The 23,061-nt window shown below is 44.4% G+C and overlaps 1 protein-coding gene across 1 annotated transcript in view; it reads right to left on the reverse strand.

The window, feature by feature from the left end:
• LOC143925970 (intestinal mucin-like protein) overlaps nt 1–23,061 on the reverse strand; it is a 129,935-nt gene that overhangs the window by 73,661 nt on the left and 33,213 nt on the right. Inside the window, exon 2 of the mRNA XM_077450218.1 lies at nt 21,935–22,063. Coding sequence (XP_077306344.1) covers nt 21,935–22,063 — 129 coding nt within the window. The remainder of the gene's footprint in view (nt 1–21,934; nt 22,064–23,061) is intronic.

Here is a 23,061-nt window from a genome sequence, read left to right on the forward strand (position 1 = left end):
GGTTCCACTTTAGGGTGGAACCCCGCTTTAAGATCTTTCTGGGCCTTTCCCTCAACATGGCCATAACCAAAAAGAGTGAGTTGCGGTCATATTGATCTACTGACCTAATTCACCATATGTACGTGTTCTCTGCTTCTATGGCCAGGGCCTAATACGAGCAGATTTTGCGGTTCATGCACTTCAACGACAATGAACTCTGACGTCCTCGTGGAGACCCTGCATACGATCGGCTCTACAAAATTCAGCCCCTCATAAACCACTTCAACCAACGTTTTGCAGACTTGTTTACTCCCCTTCAAGTTGTCTGCATTGATGAGTCCCTGATTAAGTTTTCTGGCCGCTTGTCATTCAAACAGTACATTCCCAACAAGCGTTCCAGATACGGGGTCAAGGTGTATAAGCTCTGTGACAGGGCCACAGGCTATACACGTAGTTTTATGGTTTATGAGGGCAAAGATAGTCACGTAGAGCCGGACAACTGCCCTGACTACATAGGAAGCGCTGTCAAGATTGTGTGGGACTTGGTGTCACCCTTATTCGGAAAGGGGTACCATTTGTATGTGGACAATTATTACATGAGCATGCCACTGTTTAGTCATTTGTTTGATCAGCAGATTGTGGCACCATGCGACCTAATCGCCGGGGCTTTCCCCAGCGGCTTGTAGATTCTCGTCTTAGGCTGGGGGAGAGAGCCTGCTTGCGGTGTAATAATTTTCTCTCTATGAAGTGGAGGGATAATAAGAATGTTTTCGTTCTTACCTCCCTTCATGCAGACACGACAGTCCAAATTCATATGGCGACTGGTGTTGTGGAGAAACCCCTCTGTGTCCACAAATATAACCAAAATATGGGAGGGATGGACCTCAATGACCAGTTGTTGGCACCGTACCTCGTTGCCCATAAGGCCAGACGCTGGTACAAAAAAAGTGTCTGTTTATTTATTCCAATTGGCTATGCTGAATGCTTATGTGCTACACAGCGCTTCAGGATGGACTGGATCCTTCCTTAAATTCCAGCAGGATATCGTCAGAGCCCTTCTGTATCCAGACGGTGCTCCACCTCACCTATTCCAACCAAATGCAGTAAGCCAGCTGCATGAGAGGCACCCAACGAGCCCCCCAAAGAAAATGTCGCCTATATCCACGCTTTCTGCAGACACAACATTTTCTTTGGGGGGCTCGTCGATTTGCTCCTACCTTTTGCAGGAGGATGCCCCCATGCTTCGGCATACCATATATACTCGAGTATAGGTCGACTCGAATATAAGCCGAGGCCCCTAATTTACCACAAAAAAACTGGGAAAACGTATTGACTCATGTATAAGCCAAGGGTGAGACATGCAGCAGCTACTGTTACAGCTTAAAAGAGTGGAAAAGAGGGTCAACAGTGCCCATCTGCAGCTGTATACCTCCCTGTGTCCATCCCTGTGTCCATCCCTGTGTCCATCCCTGTGACCATCCCTGTGACCATTGCAGCCTACCTGTGTCCTGTGCATGCCTCCGTGTGCCAATCTGCAGCCTCTGTGTCCTTCTGCAGCCTCTGTGTGCCATTTTGCACCGATCTGCATGAATAAAAAACATACGGCGGCCATGCCATTCAAAAGCCGCACCTCTCCTCCTCGTCTGTGACAGACGGCGGCCATTCCACTGTTCAAAAGCCGCGCCTCCGTCTGTGATAGGCGGAACACTCAATTTCCCAGCAGTCAGTGGTCCGCCTATCACGGATATCCTCTCATCCTCGTCCGTAGTATGAGGATGAGCGGATGTCCTTGATAGGCGGACCACTGACTGCTGGGAAATTGAGTGTTCCGCCTATCACAGACAGGGAGGCGCGGCTTTTGAATAGTGGAATGGCCGCCGTCTGTCTGCACGACGTGCTGATCGGGTAGGCAGGCGGCGGTGACTCGAGTATAAGCCGAGGGGGGCACTTTCAGCCTAAAAAAAGGGGCTGAAAATCTCGGCTTATACTCGAGTATATACGGTATATATATTTTAGGCACAGGTTGCGTTAAATGTTTTATTTTTTGATACTTTTTTTTTGTATTTGCTTTGCAGGTATGGTAAGTCCTACTGTAATGTTACGTTATTTTATTGTTAACCATCATTTGCTTAGCAGGTATGCCATTCAGCTTCAGCACGGATTTATTTATCTTGACAGCAACAGCGTTTGCTCCCACAATACATAAAGCCGTGACTCCAGCACTGTCAGAGGTGATTTCACCATCACAGTTAAAAAAAAGAGCATATATGCCGAAGCATGGGGGCAGCAGGCGTGGAGAAGCGATTTGCTCCTAACTTTTGCGGGAGGATGCCCCCATGCTTCGGCATATATAAATGGTGCATGTATGCCCACCATTAGAAGTGGGTGGCTGAAGGGAGGTATTCTAATTGTGGGCATACCCACCAATCAATATCTTTTTTTTCCGTTCAGCCCACAGGCTGCATGAAAAAAAAATTACAATATATGCCCAACCAGTTCCAGCAACGTACTGGTATGTTGCTGGACTTTGAGTGTTTATACTTAAAGAATGATGCCTGCAGGTTTAGGTATCATCTTGGTATCATTCTTTTCAGCCAGCGGTCGGCTTTCATGTAAAAGCAATCCTAGCAGCTAATTAGCCTCTAGACTGCTTTTACAAGCAGTGGGAGGGAATGCCCCCCCCCCCCCACCGTCTTCCATGGTTTTCTCAGGCTCTCCTGTCCAAACAGGGAACCTAAGAATGCAGCCGGTGGTTCCGCCAGCTGACCATAGAGCTGATTTGAGACCAGAATGGCTCCAATCATCTCTATGGCCTAAGAAACCGGAAGCTACGAGCATTTCATGACTCAGATTTCGCGGGATGTAAACAGCGCCATTGGGAAATTGGGAAAGCTGTTTTGGAAATTGGGAAAGCCGATCTTGGTGTGGTCAGATGCTTTGAGGGCAGAGGAGAGATCTAGGGTCTGATAGACCCACATTTTTTCAAAAAAGAGTACCTGTCACTACCTATTGCAATCATAGGGGATATTTACATTCCCTGAGATAACAATAAAAATGATAAAAAAAATATATAAAATGAAAGGAACAGTTTAAAAATAAAATAGCAAAATAAATAATAAAAAAAAAAACACACCCCTGTCCCCCCCTGCTAAGGAGCAACGTCGAACGCAAGCGTCGGTCTGGCATCATATGTAAACAGCAATTTCACCATTCATGTGAGGTATCACCGCGAAGGTCAGATCAAGGGTACTAATTTTAGCAGTAGACCTCCTCTGTAAATGTAAAGTGGTCACCTATAAAGGCGTTTAAAGGCTTTTAAAAATGTATGTAGTTTGTCGCCGATGCACGTTTCTGCGCAATTTTAAAGCATGTCGTGTTTGGTATCCATGTACTCGGCCTAAGATCATCTTTTTTATTTCATGAAACATTTGGGCAATATAGTGATTTTTAGTGCATTAAAATGAAAAAAAGTGTGTTTTTTCCCCAAAAAATGCGTTTGAAAAATCGCTGCGCAAATACCGTGTGAAAAAAAAATTAAACACCCACCATTTTAATCTGTAGGGTCTTTGCTTTAAAAAAAATACTTAATGTTTGGGGGTTCAAAGTAATTTTCTTGCAAAAAAAATTATTTTTTCATGCACACAAAAAGTGTCAGAATGGGCTTTGTCTTCAAGTGGTTAGAAGAGTGGGTGATATGTGACATAAGCTTCTAAATGTTGTGCATAAAATGCCAGGACAGTTCAAAACCCCCCCAAATGACCCCATTTTAGAAAGTAGACACCCCAAGCTATTTTCTGAGAGGCATGTCGAGCCCATGGAATATTTTATATTTTGACACAAGTTGCGGAAAAAATACATTTTTTTTTTTTGCACAAAGTTGTCATTAAATGATATATTGCTCAAACATGCCATGGTTATATGCGAAATTACACCCCAAAATACATTCTTTTGCTTCTTCTGAGTACGGGGATACCACAAGTGTGAGAACTAGCTGTGTACGGTACCAAAAAATCCAAGCACCACCTCCAGGCTTTCTAAGTGTGTAAATTTTTGATTTCATTCCTCACTGCCTATCACAGTTTTGGAGGCCATGGAATGCCCAGATAGCACAAAATCTCCCCAAGTGGCCCCATTTTGGAAAGGAGACACCCCAAGCTATTTGCCGAGAGGTATGGTGAGTATTTTGTAGACCTTGATTTTTGTCACAAAGATTTGAAAATTGAAAAAAAGAAAATCTTGGCATTTAATGGCCTTCAAAACTGTGATAGGTAGAGAGGCATGAAATCAAAAATGTATGCCCTTAGAAATCCTGAAGGTCGGGCGTGGCCTGGCGAGCTGAGGAGATGGACGCTTAGAGACAGAGCTCCGGAGCAGGCTGACAATCTCCTCATAGGCGTGATCGTCAGAGCAGAGAATGGACAGACTATCTAGAGGAGGAACTCACAGTAATCACCCCCGCACATCGGGAACCACCAGATCCAAACAGATTCCCGACATCTTCAACCCACAGACACAGGGAAGGGGAGACATACCCAGAGACAAGATGGCGCGCTCACACACGCGGGAGGAGGAAGATGAGTTTGACACAGATTCCCTGATGAACTCAGAAGACATGGTAAGAGACTACTCACCCCCTGATCTACCACTTACTCATGCAGCAATGATGGAAATTGCTGCAGACATAAAGAGTTCTTTTTCCACTGCTATCACAGACTTGAAGGCTGACATTCTCATGCTAACAGAACAAATTGCGGCAGGGGAGAGGGCAGGCAGACACAGGGACAAGGCTATACAAAGGCTGGAGGATATCTCTCATACCCACTCACAACATCTGATTGCAGTTAATAGACACTTAGAAGATCTAGACAACCGGGGCAGAAGGTGCAACATCAGGGTTAGAGGAATTCCAGAATCTGTGTCTGCTGAGCAAATCAGACCTGTTCTCTGTTCTGTCTTTAACAAGTTACTGGAGAGACCACAAGAATCACCCATAGACTTTGACAGAGCACACAGGGCATTGAGACCAAGGGCTCCAGACCCTGCACCACCACGTGATATTATTTGCTGCCTCACTAGCTTTACTTTAAAAGAAGAAATCCTGCAGATAGCTAGGCAGAATGATCAAATCCTTTTTAATGAGACTGCCATTCAACTGTTCCAGGACCTCTCTCCCATAACTCTCAAGAACAGGAGAGCGATGAAACCACTCCTAGATGCCCTAAGAGAGAAAGGGATACTGTATAGGTGGAAATTCCCTTTTGCAATTCAAGAAACTATTAATGGCAAACAACACCTCCTACGCACCCCTGACGAGTTACCTGCATTTTGCAATAGCATTCAGATTGATCCAGTGGAACTGACTGAATGGTACCAGGAGTTTTGCCTCCCGCCACCAGGGACCGCCACGTATATCACCATGTAAATCTCCCTATGTTAAAGGATTGGGAGGGAAGAAGCAAAAGCTTTCCGAAAGCTACCACCCTGCAACACCACCACAGAAGTCAAGCAGAGCAAGAGACAATCGCTAATTCGCTTGACTTATGATTTAGGATGTATCGACAAAAGATAACCCTGATCATCTCCCGCTTTGAACAATAGACAAGCCCGTTCTGAAGTTCAACAATTCCTCCTTAACTGAATGCTTGAAAATATTATTTACTGATTTTTTATTTATTTTTTCCTAACGGTGAATATCTCAAATAAGATACACCTACCACTACCTACCACTAGATGGAGACAACGTTAAGATTAACAACGTGATCACTACCTGTCACTTCTTCACAGTGAAGTTGGATCCCATCTTAAGCAGACTGTTTTGAGCTCAGGTAATGGCCCTTTACATACAAAATGCCCCATTTTCACTGTTTCCACTGTTTTGATTACCTCAGGAACCTGCAGCCACAAAGTCCACCACACAATTCAGAAAAGCTAAACCTTACCACAGTAAACTTTTTTACAGTATGGCAATGTTGCTTTTCTATGTGGATCGATTCTTACCTCTGCCATATAACCTCTCCCGAATTTCAAAGGCTCAAAATAACGGCTCTGGCAGCCAGGTGAAGTATGTTATTCACCCTACGAGACTCATATGAAGACTGGACAATTAATAAAACAAAGCATTGTTCCAAATGAGCCAAGCGTGATCCGAACTGAACCACAGACATTGGCTACAGTTTCCGATTTTTCTCCCCTGTCCCCAGACCGTTTTTGCTGTTTTTTTTTTACTTTTTCTGTTTGTTTCTGGTTGACCCTTAAAAGGGAAGAAGGACCCTCAGTATGTACTTTCTCATTGGTATAATTTGGAGGTTACAACTCCAATCTGATATCTCTTATTATAAGACAACTGAACATCACACACCCATGGTACAAATGGTACACCTGAAATATGTAGGCGGGGAGAGAAAGGGGTCTAATGTAAGAAGACATTATTTCTATCTTACTGTTTCTTATAGCCCCTTCAAGCTACTAGGTATGTAGTAGAATGACATATACCTTTATAAATCTTCATACCACTTTAGTCTGGTCTATGCGGACTTGAGGGACCTTCCTTCTCCCAACCTTACACAGGGCACGGCTATTATTCAACTAGATTGGTGCCTGTGGGAGGGAGGTGCAAATTACCTTTTGGGGGGGGGGGGTGACCCTTACTCAATGGGTTACTCAAAATGCCTTTTGAGCCGCATGCAGGACTAAGACTCCCTGGTGAACTTTCACTAGACAATTCCTCTGTTCAGGCAGTTAATATTCACTTTTCTGAATGTTTTGGTTTATTTTTATAGTAAAATATTTTCGACAGAGTGCTACATGTGTTTGTAGGATTATGCATATATATTGGCGCACTTCTTAGATAAGATGATTGTTGAACTTACCGTTTAAGAAATATAAACGATCACTTTTCATTACGAGACTATAAAGAGGCAGTTAATTTCTCAAGTGACACCCTTTGGGCTCCTTCTGCTAATTTCCTGTTAGTAGAAGTTTGTTGAGTGTTGATTTGTGCTTTTCAGTTTGATTCTGAATGATCGTTCATCAACCAGCCATGTTGCTTAATTGGAGGAGAGAACATGTCATTATTGGGTTTGGAGTTATTGCTTTGACCCAAGTCCAGTCCAGGAACAGGAGGAGGAGGAGTTCTTGGACCAAAAATTGCTGGCTTAATCGGGACCAATTATGTAATATGCCATTGCTACTGGAGCCCCAGGAGAATAATCCGGATAATATTCGGAATTATCTCCGGATGACCCCTGCTTTCACCAATTCTTGGCATCGGTGACCCCCTATATTAAGAAACAGGGCACATGCATGAGTCAATTTAATGATACAAGCTATAATAGATAAAAAAAATCAAAGAACAATTAAATAATCATAATAATAATTTCCCTTCGCTCCTTGCAAGTTTTCTTTTTGAAACTTGCCTCCTCTCTTTCCTTTCTGCCTCGTAGTGTATCATATATATGTAGCACTGACATATTTTCGCCTATTAATGTGATGTAAATGTTCTACAATCCAAGCCTATGGACAATTCTATGGCTTAGTATTTGGCATATCTAGCAGTCAAATACAGGAAGTGGACTGTGATAACAGTTTTTTCTTAAGTGTTGAACACAATCTCGTTCTCGTTTGCCATCCTCATTGACTCCAGACTCAGAGAAAGACTTTCTCTTAAGGAGCACTTGTGGAAGCCTCCTTTACATTTGCCTCCGAGCTTTGTAGTCCCACACATGCCTCCCTCACCTCCCATGCCTCCTAGTACCGAGTTGGTCAGTGAAGATGAACCCATGCACCTGGGCTTCACGAGTCTCTCTGCGGATGAGAGAGCCTTTAGGAGGAGGGAGAGATTGTGCCTTTATTGTGGCCAGGCAGGTCACTTTTTGATGTCTTGTCCTACCCGTCCAGGGAACGCCCGAACCTTGAGGTCCTGTCATGGACAGACCTTAGGTGGCGTTGTTTCATCCCCAGTTATCCAGAAGGATAAGCCCCTGGTTTTGGTCACCCTTTCTTGGGCTGAGTCGTCCATCGAGATACAGGCTCTAATCGACTCTGGGGCTGCAGGCCTGTTCATTGATGCTGCATTTGTTTCACAGCACTCAATTCCGCTTGCCATTGAGGCTCTTGACAAGAGATCTTTACAGCCTGCCCATGTGACTCATGAGACAGTTCCATTGTCCATGGCCGTAGGGGCTCTTCACCATGAGATAATCCAATTCCAAGTTATTTCCCCTGGTTATTGGTTATCCCTGGTTACAGAGGCACAACCCCTCTTTTGATTGGCTCCATGCTGAGGTTCTCTCCTGGTCACCACAATGCAGTGAGACATGCTTCCTGAAGGTATCCAAGGTCCTGTGCACCACTTCACTCCCCTCCCTGCCAGAGGAGTACCGTGATTTTGGCGATGTCTTTGATAAAGGTCAAGCCGGTAGTTTGCCTCCACAACGGCCTTATGATTGCACAATTGACCTTCAACCTGGTGCCATACCTCCTCGTGGCCGGGTTTACCCTTTGTTGGTCTTGGAGGATAAGGCCATGGAGGAGTATGTTGCTGACAAACTTTTCTCTAGGTTTCATCCGCAAGTACTCGTCTCCTGCTGGTGCTGGTTTCTTCTTTGTGAGAAGAGCGGTGAACTGAGACCTTGTATAGATTATAGGGGTCTCAATCGTGTCACGATTAAGAATGCCTACCCGATTCCATTGATTGCAGAGTTATTTGACCGCCTCAAGGGAGCAACGGTTTTCACAAAGGAGAATACAATCTCGTGTGCATTAACCACTTCCCGACCAGCGCACGACGATGTACGTCGACAGAATGGCACGGGCAGGCATATTGGCGTACAGGTACGTCCAATATTCAATGCTGCCCTGCCATCGGGAGCACGCCGCCGGTGGCACGCTCCTGCGCTGGTCGGGACCCCCGTGAGTCCGGTCGCGGGACCCGCGGACTCGATCACCGCGGGCATCCCCGCGATCGTCTCACGGAGTGGCCGAATGGAGGAAATGCCGAGTAAACAGCATTTCTCCATTCTGCCTAGCAACTAGTAACACTGATCCATGTGATTGGAGCAGAGATCAGTGTTCACTAAATGAAAGCCCAACCCCCCCACAGTTAGTAACACACCCCTAGCAACACTTAACCCTTACACTGCCACCCACTGGTTAACCCCTTCACTGCCAGTGCATTTATATAGAAGTGATTGCGGTATAAATGACAATGGTCCCAAAAATGTGTCAAAAATGTCCGATGGGTCCCCCACAATGTCGCAGTCACAATAAAAATCGCTGATCGCCACCATTACTAGTAAAAAAAAAATAATAAAAAATTATTAATAAAAATGCTATAAAACTATCCCTATTTTGTAAACGCTATAACTTTTGCGCAAACCAATCAATAATCGTTTATTGCGATTTTTTTTACCAAAAATATGTAGAAGAATACGTATATCAGCCTAAACTGAGGGAAAAAAATGTTTTTTTTATATATTTTTGGGGGATATTTATTATAACAAAAAGTAAGAAATAATGCGTTTTTTTCAAAATTGTCGCTCAATTTTTGTTTATAGTGCAAAAAATAAAAACTGCAGGGGTGATCAAATACCACCAAAAGAAAGCTCTATTTGTGGGAAAAAAAGGACGTCAATTTTGTTTGGGAGCCACGTCGCACGACCACGCAATTGTCAGTTAAAGCGACGCAGTGCCGAATCGCAAAAAGTGGTCTGGTCTTTGACCAGCAAATTGGTCCGGTCTGAAAGTGGTTAAAGAGGGCGACGAGTGGAAAACTGCGTTTATTTTCCAAGTCCCTGGAGAGCCACCACACAGATGTATGTCGTGTACTTCAGAAACTAAGAGAGAACAATCTCTATTGTAAACTGGAGAAGTGCGAGTTCCATCGTGAACAGGTTACATTCCTGGGCATGTCATTTCCACTGCTGGTTTTTCGATGGACCCAGAGAAACTTTCGGCAGTGCTACAGTGGCCTCGACCCGTGGGTTTATGTCCTCTGCAGTGTTTCCTGGGCTTTGCCAACTACTATCGGAAGTTTATTTATAACTTCTCGTTTCTGGACAAGCCTCTGACTGATATGACCAGAAAGGACGGTAACCCACAGAGTTGTTCTCCGGAGTCCATTAAGGCCTTTGAGACTCTCAAGGCTGCCTTTGTTTCTGCTCCTGTGTTGGCACATCCTGATCCTACGTTGCCTTTTATCCTAGAAGTTGATGCTTCTGAGACTGGAGTTGGCGCCCTTCTGTCTCAACGTCCTAACTCTGAGAGCACTATGCATCCGTGTGGCTACTTTTCCAAGAAATTGTCACCTGCTGAGTGCAATTATGAGATTGGTGACAGAGAGCTGTTGGCGATCATTTTAGCCCTGAAAGAATGGAGACATTCTCATTGAAGGTACCACTGTGCCCGTTGTTATTCTTACTGACCATAAGAATCTTATTCTTGTCTGAGGCTAAGCGACTCTCTCCCAGAAGGGCACGATGGGCTTTTTTCTTGTCGAGCTTTAATTACATTGTCTCATTCTTACCCGGTACTAAGAATGTAAGGGCTGATGCCTTGCCACGACAATTTTCCTCCACTTCCAAGTCGGAGTCGTTTCTGGTTCCTATGATTCATCCTGATCGTATCTTGGCTACGGTTCGCACCAGTCTTACTTCTCCTTTGAGGATAAGATTAATAGGTTATGGCGCTAAACCCAAAGTATATATAAATATGCTCTTAGTGACCTTTCTCCAACCTCAGTGGTATTATAAGTGCTAGTTGAACCCTATAGGAATTAAAGTGCAAATGCGTGCTGACTCTACTTAGTTAAATCAATATGAGTGTCGTATGGTAATGACCTCAAAAAAGGAAAACATAATCAAAAAATCAAAAAATTCATATAAGTGCCATATAACAATAAATCAAACTGCAAAAAATTCATATGGAAAGTAGTTCATATGAATAATAGTTGATACCAAGTCCTTATGCATAAAGGAAACTTTTCAAAGCCGCATAGAATCACTAAACATGTCCCTCAGTAATATCCTGGCTATCTGTGACACAGGATAAAAAGTGACCAGTGAAAAAAGTACAAAGAGGTGCTAATCTTCAATTCAGGAAACAGTCGCATAAAAAACGCTACAAGTGTCCAATATTGGTATTATAGATGATAATGATGCCAAATCAAGTGACTGGTGCAAACAGTGCAAATCTTCAATGGAGAGAAAACATTCATCCCCGGTGCGCCACTCAGTGCTATGGTATGTGAATGCTCTCACCAGAACTTGTGCCCCTATGGGGCTAGATGGACCTTCACAGTGTGAGCTACTGTGTTGCTGTCTGGGTGCTGCTGCTGGTTCGCTGAGGAGATGTTCTCACAAAAAACATATAATATATATATATATATATATATTGTGGTAGTGTGGTACCCCACCAGTGTATGTACCCAGAATTTTCAACCAGATGGGTTGAGGGGCTCCAGGGAGCTTGCAACGTTAAAAGGAAACTGACTTTTCAGTTTCCTCATTATTTACTAAAATCTGTTTTGGGATCTGGAGCCTGGAGATTTTGTAGCGATCTGGGTGGGATGAAATCCCCAGTCCTGGGTCCAGATTTTGGGACTCACCAGCACACTGACTGGCCAAGTGTGTGTTGGACTATTTCTAGACACCTGACCATGGTTCTGGGCTCCACCCTCCTGAGGAGTCCAGGCAAGCAAGGGAGAAGTGTGCATGTCTGCATGGCTCTGTTTGTCCGAGCAGACAGAGGGTCAAAGCCGGGGGGTGGAAGAGCAAGGAAGCTGGGAAAGAGTGCTGAGGTACAGTAATACTGTTATAAAGTCAAGAGGGCTGAAGCAAAGCCTGAGCAGCAGAGCTGACCATAGAGCCAGGTGGCTTGGTATTTTTTTGTTTATTACTGCTGTGAAATTGAAACCCCTGCATGGGAATTATCGATGGACACTTTCTTTCTTTAATAAAAGTGGGTCAAAAAGCCCTGAAATAGAATTTCTGGTGTGGATTGGTCTCGCTAATGGGTACACTTGAGTTAAACAACCCCCGATATCACTATATATATATATATATATATATATATATATATATACATATATATATATATATATATATATATATATATATATATATATATATATATATATATATACATATATACATATATATATATATATATATATATATATACATATATAAATATATATATATATATATATATATATATATATATATATATATATATATATATATATACACACATACACACACACTGTATATAGCAAAGGATGTGGCGCTAAATAAAATAACATAAAAAATCCATTTGGTGAAAATAATGATTCAAATAATATACAAAATCCAACATAGCTAAAAGTTCACCAAAACTGTCGATTAATATTGAAATGTGCATAAAAATATTTTCAGGAAAAAAAATCTAAAAATTCATATATAAACCATGCTTATAATTATAAGCATGGTTTATATATGAATTTTTTGGTGAAATTTTTTTTTATGCACATTTCAATATTAATTAACACTTTTGATGTACTTTTAGCTATGTTGGATTTTGCATATTATTTCAGTCATTATTTGCACCAAATGGATTTTTGATGTTGTGGGTTTGTGTTAACCTATTTGATGTTGGCAGCTTCTCACTACTGCAGTTGATTAAAAATAGGTGTGCGCACTAGTTGTTTATTTTAAAATATATAATGCAGAGCCAGGCTTCGGGCAGGTGACAGGGGGTAGAGGGGGGCTGGAAAATAAAAGACCATCAGGGGGCCCACAGAATGAAGAGGCTCTTGTGGGAAGAAGGGGCCCTAAGGAATGGGGATTAGAGATGTAGAGGCCCTATCAGAAGGACCCTATGGAATGAAGGGGGCCCCAATGAGAAGGACCCTACGGAATGTAGGGGGTTGTATGGTATGTAGGGGGCCTAGAAGAAGGACCCCAGAGAATGAAGAGGGCCCCAATGGGAAGAAGGACCCTATGGAATTTAGAGGGTGGTATGGTATGTAGGGGGCCTAGAAGAAGGACCATATAGAATGAAGGGGCCCCAGAGGGAAAAATTGGTGTTATGGTTTCTGCATCAGTCTTGATGACATCAGAAGACCTTGGAGCATGGGGGGAGAAGACTCTGAGGACCATTCTAACAATATGGAGGATCAAGTAAGAAAATCTTCCATTTTCATGCCTGGACCTAAACAAGCCCTTGCAGTGTGGGCACGATTTTATTGTCGCATTACAAACTTACCTTTGAAGCAAAGCCCTCCAGCAGTGTGCTGTCACTGCTCCCAGGGGCTTCCCCCTTCGCCTGGTCTAGCTTCTGGGTTTGCATACTCTTGCTATGTGGCTAACAAGGCCATGATGACGTCACTCTCGTGCAAGTGCGCAGAATACTGTTTTTGTGTGTGTTTGCAAAATTAGAGTGGGTCGGTCTGGATGAAGTCCAGGGCCAAATTTTTGTCCGAGTCCAGCCCTGGGTGCAGACACCTCTGTCCACTTACTTTGTCAATAACTTAGACCCACTTCTAACTCGCTTAAAGTAGAAAACTAAACAGTGGATGGACCTGACCCTGGATCTCATGGGGAGGGCAAATACCCTCAAAATGATCTATTTACCAAGATTGCTATACATCCTGGCCAACTCCCCATGCAAAATACCTAAATCTATTTTCAAACGTATAGACACAATCTGTACGTTCCTGTGGATTGGCAAATCCCCCAGAGTGGCGCTTGAGACACTAAGGTTACTGACACACCTGGCAGGATTGGCATTTCCAAACTTCTTTCTATATTACCTAGCATCTGAACTGGTGCATATCCATGACTGGCTACACCCGATAGCAGAAAATGTATGTACTACCACTGAGGGGGCCATTGCATCCTCCATGGAAACCCTTCACAATATTGTTAATAGGGGCAAAGTCTCGCCCCACCCTGGCACCTCTATGCTGGCCAAATCCCTTTCATTGTTCAAATACATCACCAACAAAATAACACGGCACACATGGTCGGTATCCCCAAATAACCCTCTATGGTTCAATTCCACCTTACAGGAGCTTTACTCTTTACCTGACCCTAAACATTGGTACTCCAAAGGGATTTAATACCTTTGTCACCTATACACTGCACAAGGCTTTAAATCCTTCCATCAGCTCAGACTTGACTTTGATGACTCAACTAACCTACCACCACTAGAGAAATTGCTGAGACAACCGGACCCTACAAAACTTATATCTGCTTATTTCACTGCCCTAATGACTGACTTTAACCCCAGATTTAGTAGGGCACAGGAAAAATGGATCTCTATGGACATCTCCCTTGCAGAGGAGGACTGGACAAAGTTTAGTGACATGTACAAAACATCAGTTGTTTCATCAAGAGACCGCATTATACAGGTAAAAAATTTCCATCAATCTCACCTCACCTCAACCAGGTTGAAAAAGATTGGTTTGTCGTCCACGGCTGAATGTTTCGGCGGCTGTGGCCAGGAAGCTGACTTCCTACACTGTTTTTGGGCATGCCCAATGGTTCAGGACCTCTAGGCAAAGGTGGGCTCCTTTATCTCCACAGCCCTAGGCCTCCCTAACATTATTCACCCCAAGAATTGTCTGCTGGGCATCTTTGGTGACCTGCAAATATCGATGCCTGCCAAAAGGCTACTCCACATTCTCCACTTTTATTCTAGAAAAGTTATATTGTTGTAATGGAAGCGAACACCTTATGGTTGAAGCTAATCAACGATGCTATCCCAATGTACAAACTTGCCTTTGAACTTTGGAACGAAGCAAAACATTCCACAAAATACGGGACAGGTGACTGGCTAGCCCCTTGACCCTCCCCTCACAATAGAAATAGATTGCAGATTGCCTGTAGGTCGTGCCACTCTATAAACTATATATATATAAAATTTTACTGGTGCTAAGTAACCGACACCTTGATCGTATTCTACATACAAATGTATCAGGGGCGGACTGACAACTCATGGGGCCCCCGGGCAATAGGAGATTATGGGGCCCCCGGGCAAACATGCATGAGGCTTGCCATCACTCCCAAGCAAAGGACCTCAAGTTTACGACTGGGACCCCCCCCCCCCCCAGGCTCTGGAACACATTATTCCAGAGACCTGCTCAGTTTGCGTTTAGAAGCGTTTTATATATATATATATATATATATATATATATATATATATATATATATATATGTATATATCTATATAAATAGGCAAAAAAAATAGCCACATTTAGAAGCATTTGGCGCTTGAAATGCCTGTAAACTCAGCTTCTGGATTAATTCCAAAAAATGCATCTAAGCTCAACTGCCTAGAAACGACTATAAACGACCCTGTGTACATGTACTGATAAGGTAACATTGAAGAGAGTTCAGGGGCAGCTGAAAAAAAATGCCCAACTGCTCCTAAATGTTTGTTTACCAGCAGCAGTGTACATGAGGCCTACATGGACACATGTACATTTACAGCTGCCACTTCATAGAGGAAAATGGAGGTTCCAATCAGGTCTGCTAGAGAAATGGACAGGTGGACCCAATCGGAACATGTGAAGGGGCTTTAGAAAGCCCCCACTCTGGAAGAAGCATAGGGGGCACTGCAGACAGCAGCATTGCCAGTCTCAGGGGAAGGGGAATGTTAGTGTATATAAATCTGCTAGTACACCTAACACATTGAAGCCAAACTCCAGCTCACATTTTATGAGTTACAGTAAACACCTGTTTTCTGCTTTCAATGGCAGCAGTTATATATCCAACTCGGAATAAGTGAACAGTGTGGACGGCTTAGCTGTGACATCCTCTCTGTGGGAGATAAGATCTGATATTGTGCACTTCATCCCGGCCTTTGGAATCTAGTACCTTTTGGTTAAACATAGGATTGAATAGCCTGAATTGTCAATCCCTTTGTATTGGACCCTTTCTTGGCTTTTGGGTGAAGCTCTTCCATTTGACCCCTGGTCCGTCTGTCACAGACAGATGCCCGGTTCACATTTCAATGCTCTGGCAGGAATGTGTAATGCCTCTAGGGGGCTTGCCAAAGTCAATATATACCAGAATAACTACATTTATTTCCCTACAAAGAAACCCAGACCCCTGAAGAAGCCGACAGGGCAAAAAAAAGGACAGGTTGTGCATCTCCTCATATATGTGAAATATTGTCTGTTATGGTTATCCATGACTGCCTATTACATTTATCTATAGAGGATTTACTATACTTTGGAGGGGTGGGGGGGGGGGGGTTGTTGTATAATCTATTACGTTACAATGTATAAATCTTGCTTTTACAATATGTCTATTTTTTGGTAAAGACATAATTTTAATAATTTATTATAAAATGAAGTTTTAATATCACGTTGTAAGATTGATTATTCTAGGAGGAGGTTTCAGCACTTACAAAGTCCCAATATTTTGTGTTTTCTTGTTGTAGATGAATGTACGTTAAAGGGAGCTTGTTCTTTTGAAAAACAACAAACCTACTGGCCAGATCACCAGATGAAAATAGAAGAAAGAAAGCCTAAAAATGAAAATGAGTGCAGCCATTACATGTACTAATTGGTAAGCTGCAATGTAATAAATGATTTATTTTTGGTTTATTACTGCTTTAACCTTAACAGAAAGGCAATTAAGCAGGTTGAAAGGTTTTTCCATTTTAGGTGGAGAGGCAGCATTTTTGAAATTAATTCATTGCAAGAAACTCTAGGATTTGAAGACACACTGGACATTCTAAAGGACTTTAAACTGTGACACAGATGGACTGTTTTCATTTGTTTATATTCTTTTGTAATTGTTTTAATGTAATATATGGACTAATTTAAAGTGGTTGTAAACCCTTACAAACCACTTTGACCTACAGGTAAGCCTAGATTAAGGCTTACCTGTAGGTCCAAGAAATATCTCCTAAACCTATACGGTTTAGGAGATATTTACCCGAAGACAGCCACCGCTGTCTACGGCGCATGCGCCGTAGACAGAGGCACGCAGGTGCACTGGGCAGGCCGCAGATCGCGGCAAGTGTCAGCTCCTGTGCACATGCCGGGAGTGACATCATCGCGGCTCCGGCAAATCACAGCACCAGAGCAGTGAGACTCGGAAGTCACTCCGGGATCCATGGCAGCGACGAAGAGGAAGACGGAGGACCGCTTCGGGGGCTTCGTTCTCAGGTAAGTTATTCATAATGAGCTAGTATGCTATGCATTATGCCTGTGTTTTTTATTTTTTATTTTTTTTGCCTTTACTTCCTCTTTAACATTATATTTCTGGATATACGGCTTTTACCTTTAGGTGGTACTTGGCATCTTAGGGGCCTTCTAAATGGTTGACAGTGGGTGCCAAATTGCTCAACCTCCCACCCTGCTTCCTCTTGGATAGGACAACAACCCACTGCTATAGCTAATCATCTAACAGCCTAGGGCCAGACCCCTCTGTACTATTTTACTGATTGTGTGGGTGTATTGTCCTTAGATGCATGGCATATATGCTCATAGCAATAGGACGCTGTATGCAGGCATGTTCCTACAGCTATATAATGTCACACATTTCTGACATCATCTGACCTCAGATTTAAAGTTGTAGGCAGGTAGAGTTTAATGCCGCCCCACCCGGGAAGGCTAGTGTTTTCTTCGGTCCGACTCTAAGGTCCTGGGACAGACCCAGGAGGACTCACACACACACAGAGGTAAAGAAATATGTGGGAAGTGCTCACTGCTATTGCCGGAGTCTGGGTCGCCAGCGCCATGCCGAGTTCAGAGATTGCTGAGACTTGCAGTCCTCTCTGAAGATACCATCCACGGATTCTGACAAGAATGGGCTCTTGTATGTTAATGTATTCTTCAGTAAAGCTTTGAAACTTTGCCTTTGCCTGGTCTAAAGTTACTAAAGGAGTGTAATGCAAGTAACGGACACATGTAGTCTACAACTGGGGTCACTAAACACATTGTGATATGAAGACATTAGTGTGAGAGCTAACACAGTGTCTAGTACAAGCAAGTGGTTACCAAGGGTAGAGAAGGTTTCTCTAGCAGCCTAATAAGCATGCACATGTGACAGGAGGGAAAGCTTCTAGCAGGAGGAGTTATTGTTGGCACTCTCTCAATAAGAAGGTCTATCTCTCATAGCAATGGGAGCAGATCAGCACCACAGAGGTCCCCATCCTATATGGAAGAGTTAAGTAAAGTGTCCACACGTGAAGTCAGAGCTAGGTGCACGGCGGGGCTTCATCCAGTTACTGGGAGTGAGGTAGCGGTTATACGCTGGACAGGTAGAGAGGGCATAGACTCAGCATGTCCCTCTTAAATGCATCAGGAACCATAGTGGCAGAGGCGGCTCTAGGCTTTGTGAGGCCTTAGGCATAACTTAGAAATGAGGCTCCACTCACGTCCATAAGGGAAAAAATAATTCAAGCAATAAAATTGAATTGCATATTAAGAGTACTGGTGTCTGTGTCCTCTATTTCAAAGCTGGTGTCAGGGCTGGCATGCTCTCAGTATTGGTGTCAGGGCACTCCATCCCACTGCAGTATGCTCTCTCTCTCAGTGCTGGGGTCAGTGCTTTGTCTCTCTCAGTGCTGGTGTCAGTGCTCTGTCTCTCTCTCAGTGCTGGTGTCAGTGCTCTGTCTCTCTTAGTGCTGGTGTCAGTGCTCTGTCTCTCTTAGTGCTGGTGTCAGTGCTCTGTCTCTCTTAGTGCTGGTGTCAGTGCTCTGTCTCTCTGCTAGTGCTGGTGTCAGTGCTGTCTCTCAAATTGCTGGTGTCAGTGCTCTGTCTCTCTCAGTGCTGGTGTCAGTTCTCTGTCTCTCTCAGTGCTGGTGTCAGTGTTCTGTCTCTCTCAGTGCTGGTGTCAGTGTACACTCTGCTAGTGCTGGTGTCAGTGTACACTCTGCTAGTGCTGGTGTCAGTGTCTCTCAGTGCTGGTGTCAGTGTTCTGTCTCTCTCAGTGCTGGTGTCAGTGTACACTCTGCTAGTGCTGGTGTCAGTGTTCTGTCTCTCTCGTCATCCCTGTTGGGAAGCAGTAGGTCCCCTCGGACTCCTCATAGTGGAAGAGCTCCTGGTGGGAGCCACAGAGAAGCCGATCATGAGCACTGCCAGCGCAGAATGAAGAGCGCCTTGCCCACCATGGCTGAGGATCACACTGGACTGAGCTGGGACCTCCCGACCACCGCAGTGGAGCCCTGGGTGGCTGGGGATGAGGCTGGGGTGGAGTCAGGTCAGGAGGACACGGGTTGTCACATTGGGACACTGGCAGAGGACTGAGCAGACCTGACTGTAAACCCCAGTCACATGTACCCCCCCAAACACATTCGCACCTCCCGTTGCATGCTGACCCCCCCCCCCCCGTCGCATGTACCCCCCCAGTGGGATGCACACCCCCCAGTCACATTCACACACCCCCAGTCACATGCATACACCCCCAATCCCATGTTCACCCCCCTCTAGTGACATGCACACCCCCCCAGTCACATGCACACACCCCCAATCACATGCTCACCCCCTCTAGTGACATGCACACCCCCCCCCCCCCCCGGTGACATGCACACCCCCCTGGTGACATGCACACACCTCCCCCAATCACATGCACACACCCCCTAGTGACATGCACACACCTCCCCCATTCACATCTCCTCCATTCACATGCACACACCTCCCCCAATCACATGCACACACCTCCTCCATTCACATGCACACACCTCCCCCAATCACATGCACACCCCCCCGGTGACATGCACACACCTCCCTCATTCACATGCATACACCCACCTATTCACGTGTTCACCCCCCTAGTGACATGCACACACCCCCCAGTCACAAGTTCACCCCCCTAGTGACATGCACACACCTGCCCAGTCACATGCCCAGCCCCCCAATCACATGCACACACCCCCTAGTGACATGCACACACCTTCAATCCCATGTTCACCCCCTAGTGACATGCACACACCCCCAATCACATGTTCACCCCCTCTAGTGACATGCACACACCCCCAATCACATGTTCACCCCCTCTAGTGACATGCACACACCCCCAATCACATGGTCACCCCCCTAGTGACATGCACACACTTCCCCCATTTACATGCACACACCCACCTAGTCACATGTTCACCCCCCTAGTGACATGCACACACCCCCCTAGTGACATGCACACACCCCCCCAGTCACAAGTTCACCCCCCTAGTGACATGCACACACCTGCCCAGTCACATGCCCAGCCCCCCAATCACATGCACACACCCCCTAGTGACATGCACACACCCCCAATCACATGTTCACCCCCTAGTGACATGCACACACCCCCAATCACATGTTCACCCCCTCTCCCATTCACATGCACACACCTCCCCCATTCACATTCACACACCTCCCCCAATCACATGCACACACCCCCCGGTGACATGCACACTCCTCCCCCATTCACATGCACACACCCACCCAGTCACATGTTCACCCCCCTAGTGACATGAACACACCCCCCTAGTGACATGCACACACCCCCCCAGTCACAAGTTTACCCCCCTAGTGACATGTACACACCTGCCCAGTCACATGCCCAGCCCCCCAATCACTTGCACACACCCCCTAGTGACATGCACACACCCCCAATCACATGTTCACCCCCTAGTGACATGCACACACCCCCAATCACATGTTCACCCCCTCTAGTGACATGCACACACCCCCAATCACATGGTCACCCCCCTAGTGACATGCACACACCCACCCAGTCACATGCCCAGCCCCCCAATCACATGCACACACCCCCTAGTGACATGCACACACCCCCCAATCACATGCACACCCCCCAGACACATGCATGTACCCCCCAGTCACATGTTCACCCCCTAGTGACATGCACACACCCCCAATCACATGGTCACCCCGTCGCATGCACACACCCCCAGTCATATGTACCTCACACATAGATGCTCTGTCCCCTTACAGCTCAGTCAGCACATCATCAGCTCACTGAGCTCAGTAGTCAGTCGGGTGCACACAGACAGGCTACAGCGAGAGAACTTGAATTGGCTCCGCCTCCACCACAGAAGCCCCGCCCTGGAAGGAGGGTGGAGTCGCAATCCTGCTGAAGTGTGAAGTGCTAGCTGTGCCCAGCCTTTGCACAAGGTATCAACTCAAGGGACGGACAGCATTTGCTGGCAGGGCTGTGAGGGGCGGGGCAGTTGTCAGTCTCTGCCGGCTGTTCCAATGGAGACTGGGCAGTCATCTCATGAGGCATGGTGTAACAGAGCAGAGAGGAGGAGGACTGTTTATAAACTGAACGAGATGGGCACAAAGCTCCCCTGCGGTGACTTTACTAGAATTGATGCAGGATGATAGTAGAGGCAGCTCTTTAGGCAAACTAGGCGGTGGCGAGGACCCTGAGAGGGCGAGGCCTTAGGCCATCACCTAATTTGCCTAATTAGAGAGCCGCCTCTGCATAGTGGTATATAATTGCATTGAGAAAGTTTATTAGAGACTCATCATCTGTTCCAGTAAAGGTACCCTGTGTGTGGGATAGTATTCATTGTCTAACATAGCCCATAAAAACCCACCCCAGGGGAAGGCATTTCATGTGGCTCTCTCATTGACACCGAATGAGGAAGGGAACATAGAAGACTCAATTACCATCCCATTACTTTACCCTCCTACACTACTCATAAAGTGCCTGGACAGAGGATTCTTTGTTTCCATTGATGCTTTGGGAGTTACTATAGATTTTTAGATTTGCCACTTTGGTTGTGACTTGGCTTGTCTCCAAGCAAAAGACATGTGTTGCAAAAAAAACAGCAGGAAGTACCAAGGCAAGAAAATGAAATAAATAGCATATGTACATTAAAATTACCCCTGGTTGTCAGAACTGATGTTTTGATATTGCAGTACTTACATTAATTATTTAAAGTAAAGATTTATAATGACTTGTTGGCTACAAGCTTAAATCCAGGAAAAAATACAGTACAAAGCATAATAACTTACAATTCCACAGTCAGACTGAGATTGATGCTCACAGCTTTTCACTTGTTTTACAGCACTGAGCTTCCCCATTGAGATCATGCAGGTGTAGTTTATACATTTGTCATCAGGTGAGGGAATTGTCTGTTTTTCCTTGAAGTCAAAATCAATGAACATGTTAGAGATATTAAAAGACAGTCTGTGTAGTAAAGTACATTTTCCTTTATCACCACACAAGGATGAGAGCATATATATATATATATATATATATATATATATATATATATATATATATATATATATATATATATATATATATATATATATATATTAGAGAGCCATCACTGTTATTTTGATTAAAACATATTACAAATAAATAATCACAAGAAAAGGTGTAACTACCTTATTAAATAAATTATGACATAGCATTGTTATTACTCAAAACATTATTTTTAGTTCCTAAGTTATTTTTTTGGCCTCCTGAAGGTTAAAAAACTGATATTGCTGCAATACTCCTCTTCTCTCCAGTGCTCCCACAGTACCTCTTCTAAGCCTCAAGATGTTTCAGGCTAGGTTGTTATAGCCTTCTTCAGATAAGAACACATGTCACAATACAAATAACCATATACATTTACTGTATATACTCATTGAAAAGTCTGGAATCAATCTCTTAATTATTTAATTTAATTAACCATTCAATTACTATCTTTTTCTCAAAAACACCACAATATACAATTGCATGTACTCATTTTATAGAGAGAAGAGTCAACATGAGAAATCATTCTCCCACATCAATTGAATGCAGTCCCGACATGGCACCTTAAAGTGGATGTAAACCCACTCTCATCCTTTCTAAACTACTGCCATAGTGGTTATCTATAAGGATATACAAGCCTCCTGCATGTATCCTTACCTGTCAAATGTCTCCCCTCTGTCTGTTATGAGACCCAAAAAAACTGCAGATTCTGTGGTTGGGTCTGGAACTCAGTGGATGGAGTCGTGATGTCAGACTCCCCGCCTACCTCTAAACTTCCCTTTCCACAAAAACATTTCTCCTGTGTATTTATGCTATGATCACTAACATCAAGTCAAAACCCAGAAAAGTCACCAAATGACTTGAAGGGGTTGTAAAGCTTTGTTTTTTATTTTCT

This window comes from Lithobates pipiens, unplaced genomic scaffold, assembly GCF_037356315.1.
Source record: "Lithobates pipiens isolate NorthernLeopardFrog02 unplaced genomic scaffold, aLitPip1_a1.2 Scaffold_10, whole genome shotgun sequence".
In the NCBI taxonomy this organism is placed as follows: Eukaryota; Metazoa; Chordata; class Amphibia; order Anura; family Ranidae; genus Lithobates; species Lithobates pipiens.